A 16,568-nucleotide genomic window follows, 5' to 3' on the forward strand; every position below is an offset into this window, starting at 1 on the left:
ATCCTCGTCCGGGGCGGACTCATGGCCGCGGGCCGCGCTCGGGTCCGCAGCGGTGCGTCCACAGAGATGGTTACTCCTCTCTTGCCGCCAAAGGCCGGAGTCTCGAAGTGCATCGCACACGTTGTCCCTGGCCGCGCCATGCTCGACGTGCTTGAGACACGGCTCCGGAGCTCCAGTCTCGTTTTCTGGGAAGGGGAACAAGTGCTGAAATCGCAACTCTGCCGGCCGGCCGAGCGGGCGGTCAACGCGTGCCGTCGCAGACCCCCCTTTGACCGCTCGGAGAGGCGATGAGGCTGCGCTGGGGACGTTCGTGTGGTCGACAACGGGCGTCAGCGCCTCCGTTTCGCACTGCACGTCTAGGTCCAGAAGCGAGCCTTCGACCTGTCGAGACCTGCGGCACAGTCAGCCAGTCATCAGCACGCGTCCGACACGGACGTCTTACCGCCGTGCTGCGGGCGTAGCGTCTCGGCCCGCCTCCCACTCCGCGGCGAGCTCGCCGTCTCTCTTGCCGCAGCTGGCCGCAGCTACAGCCTCGTCCAAGCTCGCGTCGGTAGCCCGTACAAACTTCTCGTTCCGCGGCGTCGCAACGGCCCCCGCGGGGCTGGCCGTGCGCGCTCGCGATCGGGCTCTCGATCGGTACGCCAGCATGGCCATCTCGGTCGCCGTCCTGACATCTTGCTCGGCTTGCTCAAGCTTGAACTGCAACCACGTGACGTCTCGCTGCAGCCGACGGATGCAGTCGTCACGGATCTGAAGCTCGTACTGGATGGAAGGGTGGTACATGCCTGCCCTCGAACGTGGGCAAAGCGGCGGCGGCGGCGGTGGCGGCTGTTCGGTCCATGACGATGACGAGGACGATGATGCAGGTTGAATCTGCGGAAACACCACGGGCGGTGGCTGAAAATTGTAGCGCGGCATTGCCAGAAAGGACAGCTATGGCCTGGTCTTCGGATGACGAGGAGGTCTCGAAAGACGAAACAGGGTTGGCCAAGCTGGCTCTGGCTCTGAATTGAAAAAGCAGATGTAGGCTAGAGTTATGAGGCAGAACATCTCAAGAACGGGCATCTCTTTTATACTGGAACCGCAGCGGGTTGCAAAGGCATGTCGATGCCGAAGCCGAAGTGGCACAAGCGCATCTATCATGGGTGCAAGTGAAGGCACACGTACAAGTGTTGCGTGGGTAGCCAAGGCAGTCCACGAGCCACGCACTTCGGGTGAAGAAGTGAAGTCGGATATACACGGGTCATGAACGGATGTGGAAAGGCGAAGCCATTCAGATGTTATTCTTTTCTGACTGAGCTATCTCTCCACAGCGCTTTGAAATCAAAGAAACGGACGGGAAATGGGTAAGGTGAAGAGAGGGAGTTTCCCACCCACCGGCGCTCGCACCTCGTCCTTCAATCTGAAAAGAGACCTACTCTTTACAACCAACGGCGAGGAAGAAGAGAAAAGGTGAAGAAAAAGAGAGAATACAACAAGGATGCTTTCCTTTTTCTCGCCCGAACAAGCCCAACAGGGCTACATATGTGCACCGCTCCCGGCGCCCCCTCTCTTCAGCCTATGAAAGACCAAGAGATGCAGAAAAGCGGGTGGGAAATGGGCGACAAGGGCATACGAGAAAGTCTTCAAAATAAAGGTGAATGAGAAAGTGGGTATGCAGCCAAACAACTTTTTTTTGTTCTTCAACAGCACGAGTTCGTGTGTGAGTCCCAATTCCCTTCCCCCCCCCCCAAAAAAAAACACGCCCCCAGACGCCATGCGAGTAAAAAGAAAGCAAGCAAGGCAGAGAGAAGGATGCATCGCAGCGCATTTCCTCCACTGAGGGCCCAGGTGCAAAGCCCTGCTTCCGCGTCATTTTGCTAATGCAAGTCCTCATGAGAGAAAAAAAGAAGTTGGGTTTTGCCCTCCAAATCGCCGTTTGAAAGGAAGAGATACAGGTGTGTGCCCGTCTATATATATATACTGTATATCCCTAAGCAGGTCCTCGCTGTCCCGATAGAAATCCGCCAAGTGAAGTCAAACGCGGAGCAAATAAGAAACAAAAGAACAAGTTTATCGTCCGTACATAGTATAGGTAGCTGGCTGATGTTGGAGAAATCGGCCCATCACGTGTGTTGTAATGGACAACAACACTGGATGGTTCGATCCGGATGATGAGAACTGAAGGGGGCGGACGCAAGGAGAGAAGTAAGGTTCGGGCGTAGATTCCGTGAAGAAAGCTGGAGGTTTATGTTTTTAAGTATGTATGTGCATGTGGTGACTCGGGGCAGGCGAGTAAGAGACAGAAGCACAAGTGGTTGAAGGTTGTTCTAATTATCAGGCAAAATACGTGCAAAGTGCTTCTCCCAGATCCAGCCGATCGTATTGGTGGGGTCGTCTTGATTCTTCGCAAGCCAGAGTTCGCCCTTCTGCGCGACAACGTCGAAGATCTGACCCTAGTTAGCATCTCGTCTGACGCATATGTCCGCAGAATCTCAGAGAAGAAAAGGCTTTATTGATTGAGAAGGGTATAAGAAAAAAAAGAATGGCGAGAGTGGAGGGATGAGATGGGAACGCTTACCTCTCCGGGCTGGTACGTAAGGTAGGGGTACCCGCCCTCCGTCCTGGTGCTGTCAATGTAGAACTCGAACAGGCTGGCGGCGAGAAAGAGTACGTGTGGTTCGTGAGTGCCGTGGTCCTGCTCTGGTGACGGCGCCCTCGGCGAATCCGACATGGGCAACGCGGAGTGGAACATGCCAGAAAAGCGGTCGTCCATCTGAAGCGGTGCCGATGCGGGCAGCCGAGCGTCTGGCACAACGTACGTATTGCCCCCAAACTCGTTGCGTGCAGGTGAGCGCGTCGTCGGGCTATCCAAGCTGAGGCGCGGCACGACGCCCGGTGAGGGCTCGCCGCGATCAGACGTGGTGGGCCTGCTGTAGCCGTACGCAGTCGGGCCGATGTAGCCAGCCGCTGAGTATGGCGTTGACGATCCGCGGCTCGACATTGCGGATCCAGCGCGGTTTCGTTGCTGGTGATTATTCGTCGTCTGGTACACAGCCTCGGGCATTCCTAATGCGCCCACGAGCGGCGACAGAGTGATATTGTCGCCGCTGAGCCTGAGGTTGGGCGTGCTGTGCCCAACGTGCTCGTTGGACATAGACGCGGCACGCTTGCCTCCAGCGCTGCTGCCCAACGTCGACGGCCGTTTGGCGTACGATTCGTCGTCGCGTGAGTACGTTGTCGCCGGGGATTTGAAGTTGCGTGCCTCAGTGACGAGCATCTTGTTGCACACCTTGAACGTGGCAAGCACGTCCTGGGCCTCGGTAATGTCCTGCGCATAAGCAGTCTGAACACTGAACAGGGCCTGGTCGAGCTCGACGCCAAGGAGGGGCTCCATGTCATCGATCAGAGGGCTGAGTTTGCGCGTCCAGTCTCTCTGCCACTGCGACTGCAGCTCAATGAAGTTGAGCAAGCAGTTTTCGACTAGCTTCTTGGTGAGTGCGTACAGGCGAGGCAGCTCCTCCTTGAGAGTCTCGTTGACGGCACGGAACTGCTCCGCCTCCTGTTCGAGCCGCTTATCCGGCTTCTCGCCCTTCTCGAGCATGTTCCGGTGCCGCACAAACTCAACGATGCGCTTCTTGCGCTTGGCCATCATCTTTTGGGGTCCAACGTGCAGGCGCCACAGTTGCTGGATGGGATCGATGACGGTACGACGTACCTTGCGCGTGTGATCGCCTAGCGCGACGTTCTTCATCTCGACAATGGCTGTGCGGAACGCGATCCAGCGGCTCTCCATCTCCGGGTACCTGTTCAGCGCGTCGAGGCCGATGTTGCCGACCAGCGCCTCCATCAGCAGCACGTACTGGTCGACGTAGTGCTGAACATCCTCCAGGTACTTTTCGACGTCGCGCATGACGACCTGCAGCTGAAAGAAGTGACCTCCGAACTTTTGCGCGATCGCGTCGTACTCCGGGTCCTCGGCCAGGCCGGACAAGCCAACCTGCTGCTTGAGCTTTTCGGTCCTGCGGTTGAGCAGCTTACTGACCTTGATTCTACCATTCGGATCTTTGTGCTTGCTCATGGCCTGTTCGACCAGCTCGGAGCGTTTTTGGATGTCATTGGCACGCTCATTGTACGCCTTAACGAGGTCCTTGGCCTGCTTGAGCATCGCGTAGTCTGGGTGATCTGGCGGAGTGAAGCGCAGGATCTCGTCGAGCAGGAGCGTGTACTTTGCCGAACGCTGAAAAGGTTTGACAATGAGCGAGTCCAGGTTCCACGCGGACGTGAGGTCCTTGTGACTTTCAATGCACTCGTCCAGCCAGTATTTTACCGCTGGCTGTTTCTGCAGCTCGATGAGTCGTTTGTTGGCTGCATTGGCGTTACGGAGCCACTCGCTGTACACCTTCTGAAGCGTGGGTAGATGCTCACAGAAAGTCTGGCCAATGGTAGTGCATCGATCGTTTTCTATGCGCTCTTCGGTTGTGACGCTGCTTGACGACGAGTTCTCCGTTGTCTCGCTGTTGGATGTCGTGAAGCTGCCACGCTTGTGGTTCCACCTGTTCTCGCGAGGTATCACGTAGATAGGAGCAGCCGCCCGTTTGAGGTCGTCCAGGAAGTCGGTCGTGAAATTGCGTAGCTGCTCGATGTTGCCGAAGAGGATGCGGCGGTCGTCCTCGCCAATGACTTCGGCTGCGGTTGCAAGATAAATGTCCGTCATAACGGTTAGGTCCTGGTGAAATGTGTGCTCCGTGTCAACCAGCTCCTTGACGCGGTGCCTACGCTGCGTCAGGTCCTTTTCTATGTCTGGCGTTGTCAGACTCTGTGACGAGCGATCACCATTAGTGCTGCGTGCAATGCTGAAAGGACTTTGATTTCTAGAAGTAACGACCGTGTCAATCGACGCTCCCGTGGATCGAGGTACGTCCTGATTGATCGCTTCCGCCATGACCTGTTGCTGTGTTTGGGGGGCCGGCCGTCCACGCGCTGCCGCAGGTGAAGACGGCAATCCAGGTATGAAGGCGTCGTACCCGGGCCCGCTCGGAGGCGCGGAAGACACCGCAGGCTGAGTAGCGTGCGGGATAAAAATGTCCTTTTGAGGTGTCGGCGGCGCAGGTGGCAGAGGCGGCGGCGCATGGGTGGGAGCTGGCGGGTGGGTGGACGTTGAGACCGGACCGCTCTCGGGCGGCGTCATAGACAGGCCCAGGCCGGAGGCCGGGCTGGAAAACTCCGGCAGCGTAGGTATCGAGGTGATTCGGGCTGGATCGCTGCCGCCGTCGAAGTCGATGAAGTCCTTGGGTGGCGGCGCAGGCCGGAACGCTATGTCCTCGAGATACGATCTGTGCTTTTCGTCGTCGATCTCGTCCTTGGCTGGCCTGAGCGTTGCGTTGCTTGTCGAGTGACTGTGAAGCGTGCCTGTTCGTTCCAGAGGCTCACCCAATTCATCATTCCGCACCGGCCCGTAGATAATGGCTATTCCACCGCCGGCCTCGCTCTCCTCTGTCGGTTCTTCAGGGCCCCCGGTCCGGGCCGCATCTTCTTCGCGCGCATTTGGTGTAGATTCTGTCATGACAGACTCCTGTAAAACGCTTCGAAGATACCTCTTCGTCGCCTCGGGTGAGTCCCAGGCGTCGTGACGGGACAAATTCGGGGTCAACGCTTCGACCTGCTGCCGGAAACCATGCGCCATCTCTGGCGTCACGTGTCCTTCCTGGTACTGATCCAGAACCCTGTTGATCTCGCTCCTCGCTTCTGTGCTTAACGTGTAAGTATTATGATTATTGATTTTGTCGTTGTTGCCGTTGTCAGCATTGGTCCGGTCAAAATGATAACTCCTTGCAATCTCCACCGCATTGTCTGGCATCGGTGGTGGCGGCTGCTCGCGAGCCAGCATTTCAGCGTACTTGCGCTGGAACACCATGCTCACCGAGTCATCCGGCACAATCGACGACCGGCCGTCGAAGCCGTCGAAGCCGTCGTCAAAGTCTGAGCCGCCCTCCTCTCGCGGCGTGTGAAAGGCCTCTGGTGAGCTCCCGGAGTTGTTGGTAGGCAACTCCGGCGTCCAAGTCTGGGCTGCCAACTTTGGCGTCGTGCCGAGCATGAACTGGACCGTCTCGCCGTCGTCAATCTGCGTTAGGTAGTCGTCCGGAACCTCTGTCCGCGACACAGGCGACGTCTCCGAGGGGCTATGCTGTCGCAGGCTGAGCACATGCTTCAGCAGGCTTTGCGAATCTCTTCGGTTCTGCAGATGTTCTGGAGATGTCGCTGGTGCAGATGATTTCGTTGCAGGCTCAAGCTCAGCAGATTCTGTCGGTGGCGTCACTTGGATCGGTACGGCCTGGTGCTGCTGCTGGCCCTCATCAACCCCGGCCGTGGGCGATTCCTCGAAATCTGTGCTTGCACCGCCCGCGCTGCGAACATCGGATTGTTGAGTTCCGCTTGCATTGCCGCCAACATCTGACGTCTCGATAGACAAGAGCGGCACGGACATAGTGGTCAACGACTTGCGCGAAGGCAGCGTGTCGCTACTGACGTCGCTCGCCGCATCGGCCTCGACCCAGTTGGTGCGGCGGGACGGATACTTGCCCTCCTGTAGGTTCTTTAGGTCTTGCCTCACCGGCCTTGCGCGAGTGTCACCACCAGCGAGGTTCTTTTGCAGCCGCGCCCGCCTCTCGGCAATGTCTACCTGGGGAATTGTTGGTTTCTGCAACCGTGTAGACGAGGACGAATTCTGCATCGGCTTAAAGCGCTCTGTCACCTTGGCCTTAGAGGCAACAGTCGCTGCAGTGACCGGTTGTCTGTTGCGCGTGCTTCGCAAGGGAGGCGAGGTCTTTGGGGGCGGAGCCTTGACCATGGCGTGTAGATGGCTTGGGTCTGCCAATTTACGCGGCGGACTGTACCGCCTTGATGATAATAGCATCGGCGAGCTCGAAGATGCAGCAACGGTGGCTTGCTGCTGACTGTAGGCGGGAGTTGTTTGGGCGTTGGGCCGAGACCGCGACCGTGAGGCAGATCCATTCGCGGGTCCGATATCTGAGGCTCGTCTAGAGCGCGGTACGGGGATACGAGATGCAGACGGGGACAGGTTCCTGCTGTGATCGCCAGTTGGAGAGGGAGTAGAGCTAGACACATTAGACGAAGACGCAGAGTAAGGTTGTAGGCTGGCTTCGTGGCTGTACGAGCGGCTGTGACCGGTGCCGGTGTGACCCAACGTAGGAGAGTTGCTGCTCGAGACGTCTGACTGGCTTCGACTGCGAGCGAACATAGCGTTTGGCTCGTGCATGCTGCCGCTGGTCGATGTGGTGTGTGCGGCGTGCACAACGTCGATGCCATGGCCCACAAGGTTCGTGGCTGCCGCCATACTTGTGTCTACCTCTCCAAACAGGAGCCGCCGCCCTCTGCCGTCGGTGTGAAGGTCGAGGGGAGAAGAAGCTGGCATGTGGTCCTTGGACAGGCGTGTGCGTGGGGGAGAGCGCAAGGCTCCAACGCTAGCGGGCGTGCTTGTGTTTGCGGTGGTCACGTTGGCCGAGGCGGACGAGGGAGGCCGCGATCTGCTGTAGTACCGGCCAGTACTGGAGGCGCCGCGACTGCCTTCTGCAGCAGGGCTGGACTCCCGCGACCTCTCCAATTGCTGTACGCGCTCACGTATGGTGCCACCATGACCCTGGATGTGGGAGGAAGCGCCGAGAGCACCCATCGACTTGGCCGAGCTGAGACCAGTGGGCCGTGCGGTCGCAACCGGACCGGACGCGGAACGTGTGCTCGGACGGGAGGGCGAGCTGTTGGCGGACGCGGTTGCGATGGGAAGTCTTGAAGAGGAAATGCCGCCAGCAGCGCTGGCACGCCTCTGCCGAGCAGTTGGGTTAGGCATCATGCCAGGACGAGGTTCAGCATCATCTGGGACGGTCTGAATAACAATGTCCGGGTGTGAGGCACGGTGGTCGGCGAAAGGACGGTAGAAATCATCCGGGTCGCCTTCAAGGCTCGCGGCGCTGGTAGAGAAACGATGCTGGTACTGCTCTGGCTGCGGTGGTGGTGGTGGTGGCGGCAGCGGCGTAGGATTGACACGATAGTAATTCTCAGACGAATAGGGATCGTACTCGAAGGAGGCGCTCAAGCCGTTGGCAGCGGTCGTCGTGGTTACGGTTGTGGTGGTGAAAGTAGTGGTCGTGGCATGGCTGCTGGAGTTGGAGGCGGAGAAAGGGTCGGCGTTCGACATCGTCTTCGCCTAACCATCGTTCTGTCTCTTGCTGCGCGACCTTCACACGGGGGTTAGGGACAGCCGCCCGCGCCCGGAAAGCGTGCTTTCGGCCGCTGGACGAAGCAGAGCAATGCAGAGTCGAGGACAGGGCAGGCTGGCCGAAGGGCGGGCGCGCGTGTCAGCGAACGGGGAGGGATGGAAGGGCCGCCGTCCTGAACGGCAACGAGGATGGCAGACGCAGGATTGGCAAATGCGGCAGCGTGTATGCGAGTGAAGGGTGGTGTGCCAATAGCGAGCGTGGTGAAGGGGCCGTGTCCTGTTCTCGCTGGTGGTGTCTGGGTGCTGGGATGGTGCTGGCAGTGCGAGCGAGAACAACGAGTGGCAGACAGGGCGCTGAGGAGGGATTCGGCGAAATCCTACAAGCAACACGGGGCGGGACAGAGCCCAATGACGGTTGTGGTGGTGAAGGCGGCAGAGGCAAGTGTGGTGAGTGGTTGTGGTTGTGGTGTTGGAGTCGGTGGTGTTCGTCGGTGTTTCAAGCGGTTGACCAAGTTGGCGTCGACGGGCGCAGGCAGGGGACGTTTGGAGTCAGGTCGGAAACCCGCAGCGGCGAATCAGCGGCCGGCCGAGTGGCGCATCAAAGCAAGGCTGAGGCGCCCGAAAAACGCGACCAAGGCCGAGATGAGACGACGACAAGCGGACGCGCTGGGGACTGTGCAAGTACGGGCGTGCGTGTGGGCAGCCGGGCGCGGTTGCGAATGGGCGGAGGTGCGCATGCACGTATTTGTCTGCAAACAACGGGACTGACAGACCGGGCGCATCGAAAGGAGAGAAGAAGGACGGCGAGGGAACGAAAACCTAAGCGGCAGCCACCGGGGGGCGAACGGCGACAGGGCCAGACATCGGCGGTGGCATTGGTGTGGTAGTGGTAGTGGTAGTGGTAGTGGTGGTGGTAGTGGTAGTGATAGTGGTAGTGGTAGTGATAGTGGTAGTGGTAGTGATAGTGGTAGTGGTAGTGATAGTGGTAGTGGTAGTGGTGGAGATTGTGGTTGTGGTTGTGGTCGTGGCAATTTCCAGGCCGTCTCTGGTGATGCCTGCGGAGAAACGACGACGACAGCGAGGAGAACGAGGACGTGGACGTTGAAGGGCCGAAGAACTGGACAATCACCATGCCTGACACGCATGTGCGTGTCTATACACGTTCTACTTATGCATACACCCAGACGTACATATCTGCGTGTGTGCGTGTGTTCCAGAAGACGTGTGTGTCTCTGTGCATGTCGGCGCCTACGCACACTTGCCTGGTCTCCTGCTTTGTGTCAGGAACTCGGCGGTGCTTGTCGTTGAATATGCATCGCCATACCCGTTTGCATCTGTTGGCCATGCAGTGACGTGCGTACAGGACACGCTTCTTACATCGTCTTTTGTCTCCGCACCGGTGGCCAACACCAGCGTCCATCCCGTCCGCCCCGGCGGTGCCGGCGCTGCCACTCCACGCTGCATCCAAGCTGCCATGTCCGCCCCGTGCTGTCCTGGCCACGAGACTCCAGAGCTGCTGTCCACTCGATTGTTCCCGTTTGCTCCCGTTTCATGCTTCCAAGCCCCCTCTGACTGCGTGTCTGATCGGCAGAACACTGCACAAGCACTGGACGCCGCGCGAGGCAGCTTCAGCGCGTCCTTCGCGGCTTCGCCGACGTCCACGCGCGACGTTTGGCTCTTGAACCGCCGCGTCCGCGCACGCCACATCGACCGGAGCACTCGCTCATACAGCCGCGCTCAGGAAGCCATCTCCGCTTCTTCATCCTCTGTCCGCCCACTGCACGTCCGAAGCCAAAAAAAAAGTTTAAAGTTTCCGACCTGGCCTACAATCAAAGTCCGGCTGCGTGTGTTCCCACCCCCGCCCACGCCCTGCCGATCAGGCCCTATCGTGTCCTCGCGATTTGGCCGCGCGCACGACCAAGCCCACGCCGATAATCACTGGCAGCGCGCGCGTCGTGGACGCGTTCAAGGCCGTTCACTGGCAGTGGGAAACCGGCCTCTCATTACAACGTCACTTGCTGCTACACGCCTCGAAGCACGGCTGCGGCGTCGTCCGACGTCTAGCACGCAGGTCATCGTCCCGCTGCCAGGGGCGTCGGGCGCCTGCACGCTGTGCCTTTATTACCCGTCGCGCAGCCAAAGCCAGGTCTGCCCCGTCACCAACCCTCCCTCTTCGCCGTTGAGCACTCACCCCCGCGGCTTCGACCGTCGCCAGAGACAGCAGCCCAGTGCCGGGACGGAATCCTCTCCCATCTCTTGTTCTTTCTTCTCATCATTTCCACGCAAAACACGCCCGTAGCCCCATCCTTGTGCTTTGGGCAAGGGCTATGCCTACCAACCCGTGCTTACAGCCTTAGCTCTACCCACCGTCTCACTCTCACCTGCTTTGCTCCTGCATGAAAAGATAAGAGTTTGGAAAAAAGGGGTGGAAGACCCTTCTTGCTACCGAGATCCTCTGGGGTCCACTGTTTAGTTTGGTCCTTCAAAGAGATCGGATGAGTGTCAAGGACGATTTCTTTTTAACGCAGGCAATCTAACGGACCACGTGACATCATGGGAGCCAAGCGGAAGAGGCCTGCCACCAGGAACGCGTCGGCGAACAAGAGAACGAAGATTGCATGTGTGGCAACGGGTCGCAAAACCAATGGTGCGTATGTCCAGCGGCTTGTGGACCATGCAATCGGAACCATACACAATGAGCAGATATATGTGTGCACGTGAGTGTGGAGGGCGAGTGCAGGCGAGTCTGTACTGGCCACATGCTAACATGTATGCGAACCGCGGATGGATATGCCCGCATCTATGAAGGGCGTACAGCTGCGTATCGAGCACCTCCCTCTCCTGTGCGCGCATACCCACGCACCCACATCTGGTAGTTCCTACGCGTCGTCCACGCCCAAAGCAGTATTATGCTACCCTCGCTGACATGATCATACACTTGCACAGCCAGCAACGATGCCGACAACGCCGTCCAAATCGACCACCCAGTGCTCAAGCACTACTTCTCACGCGTGACCACGTTGCGTGAGCATCTCGCAAGCGACCTGCGGGAGCGGTTTCCTTCTGCTACCGCTGCGCAGGTGCTGGACCGGCTTGCCACCCAGGCCGATCATCGCGTAACCAATCTGCTTGACTCTGTCCTGGTGGGCTGTCGCACATCCGCTGCAGACAGGCGCGCCCACCGTGAGCGTCGCGCCAAAGACCTCATCTCCTTCACGCAACAGCTGCCCTCCTCCACCATCGGTAGTAGTGCTGGGGCCGGGCCCGGGGCCGGGGCGGCTCAACTTGAGGTCGTCGACTTTGTCGTTTGGCTGCTCTTCCGCCGGAACCAGCTCGTCACTCGTCCGCAGCATCTTCTCGCTCAGGGATTCGATCGCCTGTCCGCCGTCCATGCGCAAGCACGGCCAGGCGGCCTCAATGCCGTGAGCGCCTTGCCCAGCATCCCGGGCATCGTGTGCACTTTCGCGAATCCGCACGTTGAGTTCGTCACGTCCGCGGCATGGTGTGCGCTGTTGCGGCTGCTTGGGCCTGGGGGTGACATCGTCATGGTCGATCTCCTCTTGGAGTGCTGCCTCTTCCTGCCCCTTTCTCCCTCTCCTTCTGATAGTTCAGGTAGTCGTAATGTGAGAAGTCTAAAGCAGTTCAGCGGTACGATTCCTCCATTCTCTCATGCGTCCCATCCCGGTCCCCGCTTTCTCTATCAGTGTCATTTCGTTCTTTTCTGATTCTCGCGGGTAGGTGTTCCTCTCTCTTCACTCCAGCCGTGCGCTAGTCTCGTTGCCGCCTCTGCCGACGCCTCTGTAGCCCCTAATCGCGCATCGGACGTCGCTCTCAGACCTGCTGCGCCCGGAGCGCTGACCAGCGTCGCACAATCTGGGGCCAACACTCTCTCCAGACTGCCCTCTCAGATCAGGTTCGTCCGCAACAGGATGTTCTTTGCCCAGCCATCCGTCAGCGCCAACGGTAGAATCAAGTTCGGCCTTCACAGCATTCGTAAGTCCTTCCTGTGCTTGTATCTGGGGGCAAGTTTGCTCGGCTGCTTCCTTTAGGCATTACGTCTCCTACTATGCTTCTCTTGCAACACTTTCATCTGCTCTACCCCCCCGGGTCCTCCTGCTCCCTATCTACTAGCGGAATCAAACTTCTCAAGCTCACACACGCGACCTAGATGTTTTGAATCGGTATCCAGATTTCCGCGATAAGGAACAGACTGTGCATGTGCTCAAATACATTTTCCCGCGACAGTTCGGCCTGCACAATGTTTTCACCTCCGCGGTAGACAGTCGCGAGTCTGCGCTGCCGTTCAAGGACTACACGTTGCGTGAAGCTGAGATCAAACGGCTCACTATGAATCAGCCTCGTGGACGTGATTCGACGCTAGAACAGCCGCAGTTGAAAGTTCCGAAGCGTTTGGCGGGCGATGCCCTAGAGCTCGTGGGTAAAATGAGGAAGCTACATGCACGGTGCGAATACACTCAGCTGCTCAAGTATTACTGTGAGCTGTCGGTAAGGGAACTGCTCACAATCATTGATGCCGAAAGTAAGCACACTGACAGGTTGAGATGCAGGATGCGTCGGCTGCTCTCATCGACAAAGGCGAGGCGCCATCGGCAATCACTGACTTGGCGACACCTGTATCCCGCGTGTCCGCCTTTTGTCAGGCCGTGATCAAAAAAGTCATCCCAAAGGCGTTCTGGGGCGATGGCGAAGAAGGCAAGCACAATAGACGCATTGTCCTGAAGCACGTTGACATCTTTCTGCGGGCCCGCAAGTTCGAGAGTTTCACGCTGCACAGTATCACGGACGGCCTCAAGGTCAAGGCCATGTCGTGGCTCCGCCTCCCACACCAGCAGGCACACCACAACATGTCGCGGTCAGACTTTGCCAAGCGCAAGGAGCTGATCGCCGAGCTCGTCTACTACGTGTTCGACTCACTGCTCGTCCCGCTTGTGCGGTCCAACTTTCACGTCACCGAGTCGAACGCGCATCGGAACCGGCTCTTCTACTTCCGGCACGACGTGTGGCAGGCCGCGTGCGCGCCCGCTCTCGAGACTTTCAAATCCAGCTTGTTTGAGGAGCTGAACGCGCGAAGCACGAAGCAGCGCCTCGCGGGAAGGACTTTCAAGTATAGTACTGTGAGGTTGTTGCCCAAGGTGACTGGCTTCAGGCCAATCACGAATCTGAGACGCAGGCCGTACGTCTGGGTCAACGGGCGGAAGATGCTGGGCAAAAGCATAAACGCTGCGCTGAATCCGGCATTCAGGGCGCTGAACTGCGAGAAGGTGAGCCGTTGATCGCTACTTGTGGTTTCATCATTCTTCTGTCGAATCTCTTCCTGTTTGTTTCATGGCTAAGAAGGCGAACTGCAGGCAACACACCTGGATGACCTCGGCTGCTCTCTGTTCTCGGTGGGAGACATCTACCCGAGACTGAAGGAATACGCATCCAGACTGCGCCAGCTCGGCCTTTCTGGCCAGCGCTTGTATTTTGCCAAAGTGGACGTCCAGGCTTGCTTCGACACAATACCGCAAAAATCGGTGCTCAATGTGGTGAAAGAGCTGCTTTCCACCACAGAGTATATAGTTGCCAATGACGCGCGGGTGAAGCCGCCCGAGCTCACGACGCGGCGTAGGGGCGAGCAGAGTGTGCGGCCGATCGTCAAGTTTTCTTCTCGCGCGCGGCCAGCGGGCTTCATTGCGTCGGAGGCGAGCGTCGAGACGGCCGAGCTGTCCAAGCTGGGCAGCGACGTTCTCGTTGCGCCGCTCAACCAGCAGGCCTACCACCAGCGCCAGATTGAGGAAATGATCACCGAGCACGTCGAGTTCAATCTGATCAAAATCGGCCGCAAATACTACAGGCAAAAGAACGGGATCCCCCAGGGCTCCGTGCTGTCAAGCCTGCTGTGCAACTTCTTCTACGGACGGCTGGAGAGGGCAGAGCTGCGTTTCCTACAGAACGAGCACACGTGTCTGCTCCGGCTGATCGACGACTTCTTACTCATCACGACGGAAAAGAAACTCGCGGAACGCTTTCTACAGGTTATGCACAGAGGCCTGCCTGAGTACGGTGTCGCGGTCAAGCCAGCGAAGAGCCTGGTGAATTTTGACTTCGTCGCCAACGACGGTCACACCAAGCTGCCGAGGGCTGACGGTCCTGGGTTTCCATATTGCGGTCTGAGCATTGACATGGCCACACTCGAACTCAGCAAGAACGGCGAACTCAAGCCGGGCACGACGGTGTCAGACTCACTCACCGTGGAATATTCAACCATGCCGGGCAGGACGTTCCGTCGAAAGGCGCTCAAGTATGTTGTCTCCTTTGCGCGCCCGTTTTTGTAGAGACATGAGTCTGTATAGTAACTAATGCGTCCGCCTTGCAGTGCGCTCAAGATCCAGATACACCGCATGTACTTCGACACGTCCTTCAACAGCCTCGATACCGCACTCGCGAATCTCTATCGGCTGTTCCACGACGCGGCGCAACGAGCAGAGCACTACATGCGTAGCATGCCCAAGCACGCCTCACTTTCGGTTGAAACCTTAATAAGTAAGTTTTCTCGCTCTCCCTCCAATCCCCGCTCCGTTGTCCCTTCCGGCGTAAACTGTATCGGAACTGTCCGCGAAACAAAAATCGCCCAAAAAAAAAAGAGAAAGAGGAGCTTGGGCGGTTCTCGACCGCGCAGATCAATGCTCATTACTCTTTCTTCCACCCTCTCATTGTTTTTCTCTGCAAAGCGAGGGGCCAGGCAGGTGGATCGCTGTACATTCTTCCCTATCTGGCCTATGTGATGAAAGGGGAGGGTATTGCGATCTACCAGTCTGCGGGCATAAATAGAACAATACCGAGCACCAGGAAAAGGAAAGGAAAGGAGAAAAAAATACTCCTAGAAATCGAGATGCTGATCAACCTCGCCCACGATGTTAGACACGATCAAAGATCTTGCACAGTTGGCGTGGACGATGATCCGCGACCGACACGTGCGCAAGCCCAGAGGTAGCAGCGACCGCAGCGATTACGAATGTGCCATCCGGAAGACGCAAGCTTTCTGGTATGTACCCACCTTTGCTGCGGGGAGTTTTTATCCCGTCTTTGTTGTGGAGATTGTTGTGTTTCTTCCTCAGGATCCTGCGCCCGTGACAGGTGCTACAATTGACAAGTCCCAAGAAAGATGCTGACTTGAGTGCGATGTGTTTCCAGCGTTGCGTATCAAGCTTTCCGGGACGTGTTTATGCTGAGACAGACCAAGCATGCTGCGCTGCTTGATTGGCTGCAGAGCGAGATCAAGTCATCTTGGCCAGCGGTCGGGGTGGAGCGTGCTGCCCTGTTACGAGTGGTACCATCGATGCTCGAGTAAAATTGGCTGCTCATCTTGCTGGACGGGTCGGAGTCGAGAAACAAACAAGAACTCTGACGGCTCTTTCGTCCACACCAATGATTTCCTCGCTGCCGCTACGCTCTCGCCTTCCTTGCCGCGTACATGCACAACAGTGTGAGTAGAATCGAGAGCACAGCTGGCGGCCCAGTCTTAGCAAGCTTCCAGAAAGAAAGAAATCAGGGAAAATAATGCAAGAAGAAACCCGGTTTTTCCTTTTCCCTTCTCCTCTCACCCTGGCCATGCACGAGGCGCGGCGCGGGCGGTTCTTTTCGATAGCTCGTGCACCGACCATTCGCTCCAGCCCGGCTAGTCGACGGGCCTAATCATAGTGATAGTAATGAGCAGAACCCGGCTGCCGAACCGTCCTTGGACCGCTTTCTTCTCGGGTCTCTCAGTACAATGTTAGTAATTTGATTGATGAAGGGTGGTCTGAGGCTAGCCAGCATGATGCGCTGTCGAAATCATCACGATTGACCGCACAGTCATTCTGCTTATCGCCGCTCTCTCTTCTCAAAGGCGCTGGGGAGGGGCTCTTCGCAAGATCCGGATCTGGAAAGGTGATTCATTCGACAACACAACTTGTTTTCCAGCGAAAGCACAAGGTATTCTCGCCCGGCGTGTTTCCCAGCTGAGAGCGTATACGACGTGCGTAACTGCTAGGAAGAGGGTTGGCATGCACCAGACCCCGACAGATATGCGTGTGGTGTGTGAGGCAGCCATAAAGCTTGGTTCTGAAACGGTGAGAGGTCACTCTGGGGCTCGATTGGATGCGACGACTGCTGGTGAACGCTACAATCTGCCCCAGCCTTTCTCATGCAGATGGCTTGCATGCACTGTGTCACTGAGGCCATGCTGCTCACTTTTTACGAACGTCAAGTCCAGAGATGCATCTGCTTTGTCGACTGTCCAACCCCCCAGAATGGACGATTAAAAGCCGTCAGGGCCGCCTTCGATGCAGGAATCAGATTCTTAAACACT

The 16,568-nt window shown here is 57.6% G+C and overlaps 2 protein-coding genes across 4 annotated transcripts; one reads left to right on the top strand and one right to left on the bottom strand.

The window, feature by feature from the left end:
- Positions 1-1,733: 1,733 nt before the first annotated feature.
- Positions 1,734-8,811, bottom strand: PV09_05488 (uncharacterized protein). The gene is made up of 2 exons (XM_016358999.1): positions 2,561-8,811; positions 1,734-2,429 (listed from the first exon to the last, which is right to left on the bottom strand). Exons 1-2 carry the CDS (start codon positions 8,192-8,194, stop codon positions 2,310-2,312), a joined length of 5,754 nt encoding a protein of 1,917 aa, XP_016213138.1. The 5' UTR covers positions 8,195-8,811; the 3' UTR covers positions 1,734-2,309.
- Positions 8,812-10,162: 1,351 nt separating this feature from the next.
- PV09_05489 lies at positions 10,163-15,795 on the top strand (the record flags this gene model as incomplete). Of its 3 annotated transcripts, XM_016359000.1 has the most annotated exons (9): positions 10,163-10,862; positions 11,162-11,863; positions 11,954-12,208; positions 12,384-12,721; positions 12,784-13,497; positions 13,585-14,519; positions 14,595-14,761; positions 15,140-15,263; positions 15,413-15,795. In XM_016359000.1, exons 1-9 carry the CDS (start codon positions 10,769-10,771, stop codon positions 15,567-15,569), a joined length of 3,486 nt encoding a protein of 1,161 aa, XP_016213139.1. In that variant the 5' UTR covers positions 10,163-10,768. The 3 variants fall into 3 exon arrangements, with proteins under 3 accessions (XP_016213139.1, XP_016213140.1, XP_016213141.1); XM_016359001.1 differs by lacking the exon at positions 15,140-15,263; XM_016359002.1 differs by having other exon boundaries at positions 10,163-11,863; positions 15,413-15,569.
- Positions 15,796-16,568: the final 773 nt, after the last annotated feature.

The sequence above is a fragment of the Verruconis gallopava genome, assembly GCF_000836295.1.
Source record: "Verruconis gallopava strain CBS 43764 unplaced genomic scaffold supercont1.17, whole genome shotgun sequence".
NCBI classification, from domain to species: Eukaryota; Fungi; Ascomycota; class Dothideomycetes; order Venturiales; family Sympoventuriaceae; genus Verruconis; species Verruconis gallopava.

What these genes read in the sequence shown, in the direction of transcription:
- PV09_05488 (XM_016358999.1), bottom strand. Translation starts at nt 8,194, where the DNA reads ATGTCGAACGCCGACCCTTTCTCCGCCTCCAACTCCAGCAGCCATGCC. An exon ending in TTACGTACCAGCCCGGAGAG is followed by an intron (nt 2,430 to 2,560) that starts GTAAGCGTTCCC and finishes AACTAGGGTCAG; the next exon opens with ATCTTCGACGTTGTCGCGCA.